Source organism: Juglans regia, chromosome 11 (assembly GCF_001411555.2).
Source record: "Juglans regia cultivar Chandler chromosome 11, Walnut 2.0, whole genome shotgun sequence".
Taxonomy (NCBI): domain Eukaryota; kingdom Viridiplantae; phylum Streptophyta; class Magnoliopsida; order Fagales; family Juglandaceae; genus Juglans; species Juglans regia.
Window position 1 is genome coordinate 6160964 of NC_049911.1, and position 12316 is coordinate 6173279.

General features: G+C 34.2%; 1 protein-coding gene across 2 annotated transcripts; it reads right to left on the reverse strand.

The window, feature by feature from the left end:
• Nucleotides 1-3025: 3025 nt before the first annotated feature.
• LOC108980328 (MADS-box protein JOINTLESS) lies at nucleotides 3026-11887 on the reverse strand. 2 transcript variants are annotated; one of them, XM_018951206.2, is made up of 9 exons: nucleotides 11760-11887; nucleotides 11059-11320; nucleotides 5945-6023; nucleotides 4592-4656; nucleotides 4399-4498; nucleotides 4250-4291; nucleotides 3988-4029; nucleotides 3739-3896; nucleotides 3026-3261 (listed from the first exon to the last, which is right to left on the reverse strand). In XM_018951206.2, exons 2-9 carry the CDS (start codon nucleotides 11238-11240, stop codon nucleotides 3243-3245), a joined length of 687 nt encoding a protein of 228 aa, XP_018806751.1. In that variant the 5' UTR covers nucleotides 11241-11320; nucleotides 11760-11887; the 3' UTR covers nucleotides 3026-3242. The 2 variants fall into 2 exon arrangements, with proteins under 2 accessions (XP_018806751.1, XP_035538670.1); XM_035682777.1 differs by lacking the exon at nucleotides 11760-11887 and adding an exon at nucleotides 11461-11662.
• Between the last annotated feature and the right edge of the window lie 429 nt (nucleotides 11888-12316).

Below are 12316 nucleotides of genomic sequence, written 5' to 3' on the forward strand. Positions count from 1 at the left end.
TCCTCCATTGAGCACCTCAAGGCTGCCTCACACACTCTTATTCCCACTCTTTCCCAATGCTCTTGGAAGAACACTGCTGGAAATCCATCAGGCCTAGAAGAACCTAAATGATTCATATTAAATAGGGTCTCCTTCACTTCTACAGCCATAAAAGGCTTGGTAAGGATGGAATTCATATCCTCAATGACAACCTGAGTCATGGAAGCAAGGCATTCTTCAATGTCAACTGGACTGGTGGTAGAAAACAGCTCCTAAAAATTTTTTGAAACACATGGCTGTCTTCTTGTGGATCTATGATTTCCTACCCTGAGTCAATTTTGATCTTGCTGATTGTGTTGGTGGTCTTCCTCCTTTGGCTAGCACACTTACGAAAATATTTGGCATTTCTATCCCCATCTTTTAATCATGCATGTTTAGCCGTTTGCTGCCACTTAGAGTTTTCTGCATCAATGATAGAGTCTATCTCTTTATGTAAAGACTTAATGTCGTCATTTAGGTTACCCTCATTTGTCTCTAGCAAAAAGTTCAGTAACTCAAGTTTGGATTTTAAAAGCTTCCCTTGATTCTTATGCATGTTTCTGCTCCAAAACTTCAGATCCTCTTGGCAATTGTGTAAGCCTTGTAAAGCCCTTTGTAAGGAATGAGGCTTACTTCTTGTGTTTTTCCATGCATTTTTAATTAAGCCCTCACACTCCTTCTGGTTACTCCAGTTTGATTCATACCTAAAGGCCCTCTCTTTCTTCTGTATTGGTACCTGGTCCATTATCTGAATGAAAATAGGCATATGGTCTGATTGATTGACAGATAAATGCAACACTAAATGATCTTCAAACATATTAAGCCATGCCATATTTCCAAAGGTCCTCTCAAGTCTTTCCTTTGTGAAATGTCTCCCCTCTCTGTTGTTAACTCATGTAAATTTATCTCCACTACATCCAAGGTCATTAAGGTCACAATGGGCCAATGTATCTCTGAAAAGTTCTATATGCCTGTAAGGCTAACTGGAAGCCCCAAACTTCTCCCTTTAGCAAGTAATTTCGTTGAAATCACCAAAACAAAGCCAATGGATATTCACAACAGGGTTGAGGACTTTAAGCAAGTTCCAGCTCTTAGATCTCTTAAATGTCTTGTGATGGTCATAAAAATTAGTAATCTGCCATTGGGGCCCATCTGATGAAAGCTTAAGCATGGCAGAAACATGCCGATTTGTGTATGTCACCACTTCAACATTAACGGCAGATCTCCACATGAAAGCCAACCCCCCACTTCTTCATCTACAGTCCATACTAAAAAAGAAATCAAAACCCAATTTTACTCCTCTATTCTATCACAACCACACTTGGTCTCTACAAGAAAAATCAAGTTGGGAGACTTTATTTTCACCAAAAAGTGAAGCTCCTTAAACTATCCGAGGATTCTCAAACCCTCGGCAGTTCCAAATCAAACAATTCATAACTATTAGTGAGGCTGCTCAGCAGTCTCCACCAATATGGCTTGAGGCTGGCTTCTTCCAGGTTTGAGCTTGTTCTTTAATTTCCTAATGACATTATTGATACTTGGATTCTCCACATCATTAACAGGTCTTTTAATGTGCGTCAATATATGAGGATCTCTAAATCTATTGGTCACATCTGTAAGGGCAATAGATTCCTCTCTTGCTCTCTTATTCCACGTATTACCATTCAAATTCTTAACAGAAGTAGAATTAGACAACTCATTATGCATGACATAAGTGTGAGCAAAAGCAGTCTTCTTTGAATTTAGGAGTTCATTTAGTGGGATATTATCAATTTTCACAAAATTATCATCCACGTTAAAGGGAATACCAAAGGATTGAAGACTTACCAAGTTGGTATTAGGAACGTAGTTAGTGGGGATCTCCTCAATTTCCATAGCAAGTCTTCCAGGATCTTGAGAAGTATTGATAGCGAAAATACACCTCTCGAGATCCTCGTTAATGGTAAGATTGTAGTCAACTGAATCATCCTCCCTTTCTTTATTAGTCTCTCCTTTATGATGAGGTTGATTAGTGTCATCACCATTGATACTTGTTTGCCCCATAATAGATGCCTCATTTTCCGCAGGAGATGAAGACTTTTCAAAACTAGGACTGCTGCAACCCTCCTCAGAATTCCATCGACGAGGGGAGCCATGATGGGTCAACTCCAAGGAACTACCATATTTTTTCAAAGCCAAAATATGAGGAAAAGAAATTGCACGTAACCATTGGTCATACTGCTCTTGAGACTGAGTAACTCGATTCAGCTCTGAACACTTTCCATTGTCATGCTTCAATAAACCACATTTAAAACAAAAATTTGAAAGCCTCTCGTACTTGAAAGTGAGCCAACATTATTTGCCTCCAATCTTTAGGATACGAACTCGAGCCAGAGGCTTAGTGACATTAATTTCTACTCTTGTTCTTAAAAAGCTTCTCTAGCCATACATTTCATTGTCAACCTGCACATCAAGAACCTTAACCACTGCAAAACCAATTTTGACACCCATCTCCCTGATCATACCTACAAAAGGTAAATAAATTGTGAATTTGAATCCAAAATGGCTCTACTTTGAACTACACCTCAGTAACAGATAAACCTCTTTCAAACTCGTTCTTGCCCGAGTATAGTTGAAACTCCAAAAGAAATTTGTTCAGACCAAATTCCTTGAAGATGGTCCAACCCTCAGCGTTCCAATCTTTGGCCATAGTCGTCTTAAAAGCTTCTCTATTTGCTGCTCTATCATTAAAAATTATAGAAAGAAGGCAATGTTTGCCTCTTATATTTGTGAACACTACATCCTCCGAAAGTACAATTTGCTCTTGCTCTTCATCCGTCAACTTCAAAGATTCCCAACATCAAGTAGTGTCTTCTGTCATTTCACCAAACATCTTCAGACTCAAGGTCTAAGAGACAACCAGCATTGTCAAAGACAAAGCATAAGCACCCGAACCTTCAGAAGGAGAGGACCCATATGCAATCCAAATTAAAAGACAAGGAAAGGAATAGAAGCTAGGGAGGGGCTATTCCATGTAGTCAATATTAAAGCTTTAATAAGAAAACATGACTAACAACTAAAAAAGGGTACTTAAATTCAAAGTACCTCTAGCTAGCTAGGCTCTAACACAGCATGAGTCAAGTTCACATTCCATTAATAGTACATCTCAAATGGACCCAAACTATACATGAGATATTTTTGTTTTCCTTTAATTAATTAGCTCCTGATCCGAGAATACTTCCCATTCACCCAGCATAAGGTAGCCTGCAACATGAAGAACGAATCCATATTGAAGAATGAGTATGTGGGGGAAGGAAAATATTTATTTATTTATTTATAGAGAGCATGCAGGTGAAAAGCATTTTCGAAATCAAAATGATTTCCTAACAAGTGTGGTCAGGTTCACAACCAAACTCTAGCTATCAATCTTGTTGGAAATATGTAGCACGTGAAAATAATATTTGTCGTCCTTTTAATCTTTTCGTCATTTCTTGATGAAGAATCATATGATTGTAAAAGATAACGGTTAGTTTTTCAATCATTTAGTACGATGAAAAGATACCAGATTAAAAGACGATGAATATAATTTCTCGTTTCTGCATACACTCGGGAATGTATAGTTGGTGATTAAAGAAAATGTAATTAGCTGGTCAAAATTTCCAGAAGGCTGTCTAGATGAAGTCTGAATATGAATAGGCTAAGTTCAAAACCAAAACTTGTTATGGTGGGTTCAAAACTTACCCTAGCTTGAGGGAGGTGTCGGAGCTCTCGTAATCATGAGGAGGGGCACCGGTAGAGTTGCAGACATTTGTGACGGATTCTGATGACTGACCTTCTTCAGCAATTACATTCTCTGAGTCGGCACCAATGTGCCTTCGGCCATTAGATATCTCTGCCACCTTCGCTCAAACATATTCTATTAGTAGCAACCATAGAAACAGGGGGGGGGGGAGAGAGAGAGAGGGGGAGAGAGAGAGAGAGAGAACGTACTTGCAGTCGTAATCGTTCGTTCTCTTCCATCAGCTGCATTCCCTGCATGATTCATGAAATTCCAATTTGCAACAAAGATGCAACAAGGGTGAATGAAAAGAGAAGTAAGAAATTGCCATAATCTAAATTACACCTTAATTACGCTATTTGTAAACATTCTACTTATCATTTTTTGATTATCTCTTGACATGAGATCAAGTACTTGGAAAATTATTAGCTATTTTTCACTTATATATAATCATTTAAACGTATAGTTTCTAACCTTTTTTTGAAGGTCGCTTATCTCTGTCATAATCTTCTCACCCTGATGCAGAAAGAGTTTGTATTAGATACCAATACAGGCTATAATCAATTAGCCCCTGAATGCACTTAAAAGGTGAAAGAAAAGGAAATAATAAATACTCTATACACCTTTTTTTCGATAACACGGCTTAATCCAGCCTCAAGTGACTTCTCCAGCTGCTGCAGTTCTTCGATATTTAATCCTTGAAGCTCCTCTCCTCTCATCTGCCTATTTTACAAGGCATTCAGTGTCTGAGCAACATGCATGCATGTTCAAACTGTAATTCCCAAGTCGTGTTTTTTAAGACAATATTATATATACCTCAGTTGATGGCTTTTCTCTGCAATTTCCTTGCTCAATCTGGAGTAGTTGCTGTTCTCTACTAGCTAAAATACACATTTAATTATCCTTTTAGTACAATATTTTAGGATTTCAGTTCTTTTTTTTTAAAAAAAAAAACAAAAACAGCAACTTAAAGGTACTTATTTAGTCTCCAATTTTGGGCCAACTATGTATTTTTCAGAATTTTGGTCGAAGATGGTGAATATTAGAAACAAAGGGTTGGGAGGGAGGATAACCGACAACGTTGAATTCAGAAGCATAGCTCATGGATATTTCCCAACACATCCATAGACAAAGGGCTTTAAAAAAAATATAAAAAATAAAAGATCAGAATCTTCAGTTGCATGGGATAGTTTTGTTCAACCAGGAGAGAAACTACATTTCAAATATCTGAAAAAACCTCATTAATTTTCCCTTTCAAACTTCAACATATTTGTTTTTTAAAAAATTATATCATATCCTAACCCTATAGTACCGGAACCATCAATTTGCAACCCAAAATACAACATTTTTTAAATTTGCATCCTTCACAAATAAGGTTACCTTATATATATTTTCCCAAGCAAGTTCACTAAGGCCACGTTTGAATAGTGAAGGTGTTTATCTCATCTCATCTCATCTCATCATTACAATTTTATCAAATTCTTACACAAAATATAATAAACAATTAAATATTTTCAAATCTCAAAACAATAATAATATTCTAATAATATTTTATTCAACTTTCAACTTTTATCTCAACTCACTATCCAAACGGAAACTAAAATAAACCAGTAGCGGATAAGTAACCTTAAGTTAGGATAAAATAATTAAAAAACAAAAGAACATAGCAAGATTAATAATTAGTTAATAAATAATAAAAAAGGAAGCAATCATAAAAATAAAGACAACAAAACTAACAAATATAAGATTAATTACGAGTAAAAAGTAAAAATAGAATAATAAATGAGAGAAATGAAAAAAAAAAAGAAAAGGTGACCGACAGTGGAAACCCATGGCCCTTACGGGTCATCGACCTATGGTGGGCTAGACCAGGTTACCAAGATACAAGCTACCTCATGGTGACCAGTGTAACCTAATGGAAAATTTTGGTGTAAATTTTTTTTTCGTTTTATCTTTTATCATTCTATAAAATCTCAGCTACACAATATTCTAGAAAATGTAATTTGAGATGCAAAATGGGGAATTTGATAGTTTGGATTGCAATTTGACGATTCGATAATTTGGGTGGAATCTGAAAAAAAAATAGTTGGAGAAATGTTATTTTTCTCAACTATTTTGTATGATAAGAAATTTTTTTTTGCATAAAATAGAAATAAAACAACTATTTACCTGCAACTCAAGAGATGGTTGATCCAGTTTCCCCAGGTTCTTGGAGTGCAAATGATGTCTTTCGAGTATTTCTTTAATGCTTCAAAAGGGTAAAGAATTATAAAGTCACTTAATTGTTAGAATACACTCTCTCTCTCTCTCTCTCTCTCTCTCTACACACACATATTAATTGATTAATTAATTAAAGGTTGGATACATCAATAAAAGTTACATTATATAGCATATAATATAATGTAATGTGATGATGCTATATATACTACATTATACATTATGCTATATACCCTTATCTAACTCATATAATAAAATGATAATGTGACGTTATCCATCAATCCTTGAACGTGTTATTTTAAAAAAGGAAATATTCTAACCACAAAGAAATTACACAAAAATAATCCCACAAATTGATGTGACTTGATGTGATTCATTAGATTATATAATTACTTATTATAAAATAGATCTAACGAATCAGATGAAGTCATATCAGTTTGTAAAATTATTTTTGTGTAATTCTTTTGTGAATATAACTGTACTCTTTTAAAAAATAAAAGTCAATAAATCAGTTAATAGACAATATCACATCGGCACAATAGAATGAGAAGAATCATAGTATTGGTTAAGTTATCCTCTTACGTACACTGGTTATAAGTTCCACTAAAACATCCATAATATACTTCACATATAATATTATGGATACATCTCTTAATTACTAAAACAAGAACCATAATATATAGTTAATTACCCAAAAAGCAAGGCATTATAATATACTAAGTGTGGTGAGTTGTGACACCACGTCCAATTAGGTCGTTGCAAACAAGTCTGTCATATATATATATATATATACATATATATAATATATATACACACATAGTACTTGGGTATCGTTTGTCTAGGAAATGTGAACGACCAACCATTCCATGCCCTACAACAGACTATCGACCTAGCTAAACATGGGGATGTACGGATGAACTATGAGGAAATGCCACGAGTGCTCTTTGGACCACAAACAAATTTATAAGGCCAAGAGGAAAAGGGAAAGATGCGCAGCAACAATCTTTGAACGATAGCATGCCACTGAATAGTTCAAGATTCGTAGCTCCTAGCTAGCTCTAATTACCAATGATCGAGATATATGTATGATAAGCTGCTTTAGTATATTAACCACTGAACTCCTACAAACCAACCTTTCCTTTATCAATATCCAGCCATTCCACCAGTCTTTTAAAGTTCATGACTCCTATATAGAGATATCCACAAAGATAACTATCACCTCTTTCATGTCTCATGCCATTTGAAGCCCCTTTGTAATTTTCAATTTTGATCTAGAATTGCTAGGGGTGTAACCGGTTCGATTTTAGATAAAATCTAAGACCGAACCGGTATGTACCGGTTTTGTATTTTCCAAAACCAATTACGCACCGGTTACCCTCATAAACCGGTACTTCCGGTTTTACCGGTTTCCAATCCGGTTTTTCGATTTTTTTTAAATATAAGTTTCACAATTTGTCATTACAAATGTTTATTAAAAAAAAAACTGATTTAAAAAAATCTATTTTATACTTTTATTAAAAAAATCCGTTTTAACTTTTACTAAAAAAGTCTATTAGACTATATAATAGTATTAATATTAGACTATTGGTATAGTTATAAGTTATATATTAGTGTTAGTTATAAACTATATATTTAATATTAGTATTAGTCATAAACTTTTAATAAAAACTTGTAGTATTAATTATAAGTATAACTATAGTCATTAGTCTATATTAGACTATTAGCATTAGATATAAACTTTTAGTGATTTAGTATTAACATTTTATGTAATAATTTATAAATTATAATCAAAGATTATTTCATATATGAATATATATAATTATATATATTATAGATAAAAATTTCACATAAAAATTTATAATTATATATAATATATAAAACTTATATATATTTATATATGATATTTTGTATAAAACTTATATATACAATAATACAAATATTATTATTTTTTTTATATATATTTTTATCAACCGGTCCGGTCAGGGCCGAAAAATATAAAAACCGGAACCGGCCGGTTTTCACATTCCAAGAACCGGTTCCGAACCGGTTTTCCGATTTGAATTTACACCCTTAATACTCGCCTTATATATGGACAAGTCATATGTCACGTTACGCCCCCATCTACCCGTTGAAGGAGGGCATATCAAGTATATTTAACCCATGGGTGGAGGGGTTATATGTTGATCAATTTTCTTTTCTTGTTATCATTTCCTAAGGAATTAAACAAGATTTGTATGCCAAACAATACACCAAACCAAGGATGGCATATCAAGTATATTTAACCCACGGGCGGAGGGTTAAAACTCGATCATTTTTCTTTTCTTCTAATCATTTCCTATCGAATTAAACAAAACTTAAAACAAGATTCGGACACCAAACAATACATCAAACCATGCAACAACATAAGATTTGGCAAGATAATTCTACGTTTTTTCTCCACCAAATTACTAATAATCCAAATATCCACCATACTAACTTATAAAAAGAAAGGAAGCAAACACATCCAACCAAATGTAAAACAAATCCCCATTTTCCTTAGAAAATCTAACAATCATATCAATGCCATTAAAATTCTAAACCAATACATCTCTCAATTGCATGACCTTGTTACTCAAATCCTTTCTGGCTTAGTGTAGAGGTGGAGAGCGCTTGTTCAAGAACAACCATGTTGCAAAAGCTAGGGCTGGAGGGTTGGTTGATTTCAACATTGAAGTCACAAGTGATGAATTAGTGATTTGAGTTCTTGGTGAGGGTGAAGACGTAGGGCGAGAAGCTTAGGGTTTTTGGTTTTTCATAGCACAGCATCTATGCTTGGGCCACATTTTCTAGGGTTTAGAGCGAGAATTGAGGTAGCTACAAACTAGTCGCAGATAATATAGTCGTGTTTGGGTTCTATGACAAGGGAGGGTGGTGTTGACAGCAGCAACAACACCGTTGCAACAAGGAAGAGAGTCTGAGGATAGGGTTATAAGAACACACGAAATATGAAACACTAGGTTTTTTTTTAAGATTTTACTTCTTCATAAATCTATAAATCACAATTTATGTTAATTACAGGCGAGTGTTGATGGACAGATTTTTATTTAATCTATTATCCGTCGGCATTTTGGCAAAATATTGTTATACTGTTAAATCATCACTTGTTGCTAGAATTACCCCCCACGGAGTAATAGGAAAAATTTCACCATGACCATACATAGATGAGGATTTTAGCAGTCTATAGAATTTCTTTGAAGTACATTTGGCAAATTTGAAGATGATTTTAGATAAGATTAGTCATACGATCCTAACTAATCTTTTACTTGAAAAAACTGGATCTAAGGGGAGTCTTGGATAGTGAGTTGAGATGATATGAGATGAAAGTTAAATAAAATATTGTTAGAATGTTATTTTTTAATATTATTTTTGTTTTAAAATTTGAGAAAATTGAATTATATTTTATTGTATTTTGTGTGGCCACGTTTGAAAAAGTTATAATAATGAGATGAGATGAATTGAGAGGCTTCTTGTATCCAAACAACCCTAACTATCTGTCTTCTAATTATTTTTCAAGTCATCACCTGCATTTACTTATTTATTGATATTCTCACGGATAATTTAGGCATCGTTTGTTTTGACAACTTCTCTCAACTCATCTTATCTAATTATTACAATTTTCTCAAACTCTCACACAAAATAAAATAAACAATTCAAATTTTTCAAATCTCAAAACAAAAATAATATTAAAAAAAATATTATAATAATATTTTATTAAACTTTTAATTTTAATCTCAACTCATCATATCTCATCTGTGAAAAGAAGCAAGGCCTTAGCCTTTCCTGTTTCATTATATCTTCGTGACATAACAACATTACTCCTCTAGTTCTCAAATCCTTCTATCCCGTTGTCAAACAAGATATGCATCCATGCCCTTCTCAAGGAGGGATGCAAGAAAATTTACGTTCATAAGCCAATGTGAAACCTTCCACAATGTTAGCATTACAAGATTTGATTTGCAAGAGAATTTAATTTGGGCACTCCTATTATGTCGACCTTCCAAACGCACCATTCAAAGTTACCGCTAATGCATTTGTGCGTATTTTTTAATATTATAAAAAGACACATGCACTAGCGGTAATTTTGAGTGGTACATTTGGGAGGGCAACATAAAAATTTCCATTTAATTTAACTTTTTTTACAAATCAAATCATATCATGCCAACGATGTGAAAGATATACTCTCCACCAACTTGCAACCAAGACTCAATGAAAACGTATCAAAAACAAATAATAATTACAACATTAATTAATATTCAAACTGGCTACACAATAATTCATGAAAGAAAACAACTAAACTAAGCAGCACGCATGTATAAAATGCCATGTACCTGACGGCACAAAAATCATGAAAGTCCCCTATATTTGAGTAGTGGGGGGGATGCTATATATATAGTTGGACTTCTTTTTTTAGACTAAATATTTTGTGAAAGCCTCGCAAAACTTCCCATATATATCAGTTGCAGCTAACAAGAGCAAGCCCTTTTTCCTATGCTAAACATCTCACGAAACCCTCTCAACATTCCCATCATGTAAGTCGCAACTTATAAGTTAGACTGTTTCAAGCAAAAATTACGATGCAAAAGCAATATGATCTCACAAGATCAAGCACGACTCTGATATGCACGCAGTCTACTCAGTATATCTGCTGTAATACATAGTTTCAAAGTCTGTCCAAACACTCCATCACAAAAGTATTGTTGGATTCTACGCATTCTCACACGTCGACGCGCCATTGAGAATTCCAACAACTGCAACATCCAAGTTGCAGGCTGTTCACAACCCCCATATTTTAATATCTTTCCATTTTTCTGCAGATTTATTACTTACATCTACGTGGGTCTTCTGCTCTTCTTACTTCTTTTTTTTTTCTTCAGGAATTTCAGCAAAAAAAAAGAAGTCTTTAAAGCGGACAGATGGAGCTAAAACTATTATTCGTGTTCAAGCTTAAAGTGTCAAACTGATCTGAATATCTTGAGTTTACAGTGGAAATAAAATAGAAAGGGTGTCTATAACGAAGAGAAACAGACCTTGAGCTGGAGTACTCGAAGAGCTTTCCAGTAGAAGAAAAGATAATAAGAGCAACATCAGCATCACAAAGCACAGATAGCTCCTCAGCTTTCTTGAAAAGCCCTCTTCGCCGCTTCGAGAAAGTGACTTGCCTAGCCGTGGCGTTATCAATCTTCTTGATCTGAATCTTCTCCCTCACCATCTTTGATCTTCTTCTTCTTCTTCTTCTTCTTCTTCTTCGTCTCGCTCTTCTTCTTCTTCCTCTCTCCCTCCTCGTTTCACCTACATCGACAAGAAGAGAGCCTTACGGTAAGAATCTTCATCTTTTAAACATATGCGAAAAAACAGAGAGAGATGTAACAATAATCGTCCTTTTAGTTCCAGGGCATCGAATAAACCAGAATATAATCAGCAGAACCCACCACAAACGGCAAGGGCGGTTGCTATATATATATATGGAGCTTGGGTGAGGGAAAAGCAAAGGCTAAGAGAGGGACTAGTTCGCTGTTAAAAATGGCGGCATTTTGCCAAATCTACCCAAGAAAGTTAGAACAAACCCTAGTTAGAAAAAAAAAAATGAAAAAAGAGACAGAGACCCATCTCAGATCCAGACAGGCCAGAACTTCTAGAAAATCCAACCAATAACAGAACATGGAACGTGCTGAATAAGGTGGAATGGTATTGGAATTTCTTGTGTGTTAATTTTATCGCTTATACTTACCAGTTTGGGGTTGTCGGTATTGGTGCTGTTGGGTTTGGAGGAGTTCTAAGCTGTGAAAAGTCACCAATGAAAGGTTGAGAGAGAGAGAGAGAGAGGGAGAGAGGGAGGGAGACAATGTACCTTTTCTGGTGAAGCAAGCTCTTTGCTTTTATTCACCGCTCTGGCTTTGGTTGCTGTAAAAGGTTAAGATTTAGGAAGGAATTTTCTAATAAATGTCATAATGCAAGGGGAACCATTTAAAAATCATTAATTGTAGAACAATTACTTCCCACTCTATCATGTGTAGTGTGTTGTATCAAACGTCTCTCCAACTCAGTCGACCAAATACTAAAATAGTATAAAAATTATTATTTATTATTATTATTATTATTATTATTAAAGCTAACTTCAACAAAGGATAGTATAGTGTTACTACTTTTTTATTATTTATTTATTATTTATAATATATTTGAAATTTTTAATTTTCTTATTATTTTATTTTAAATATTTTTTAATATCCTTAATTATTAAGAAAAAATTAAAAAAATATTTAATTTTATTAATAATTATTTTCTTAA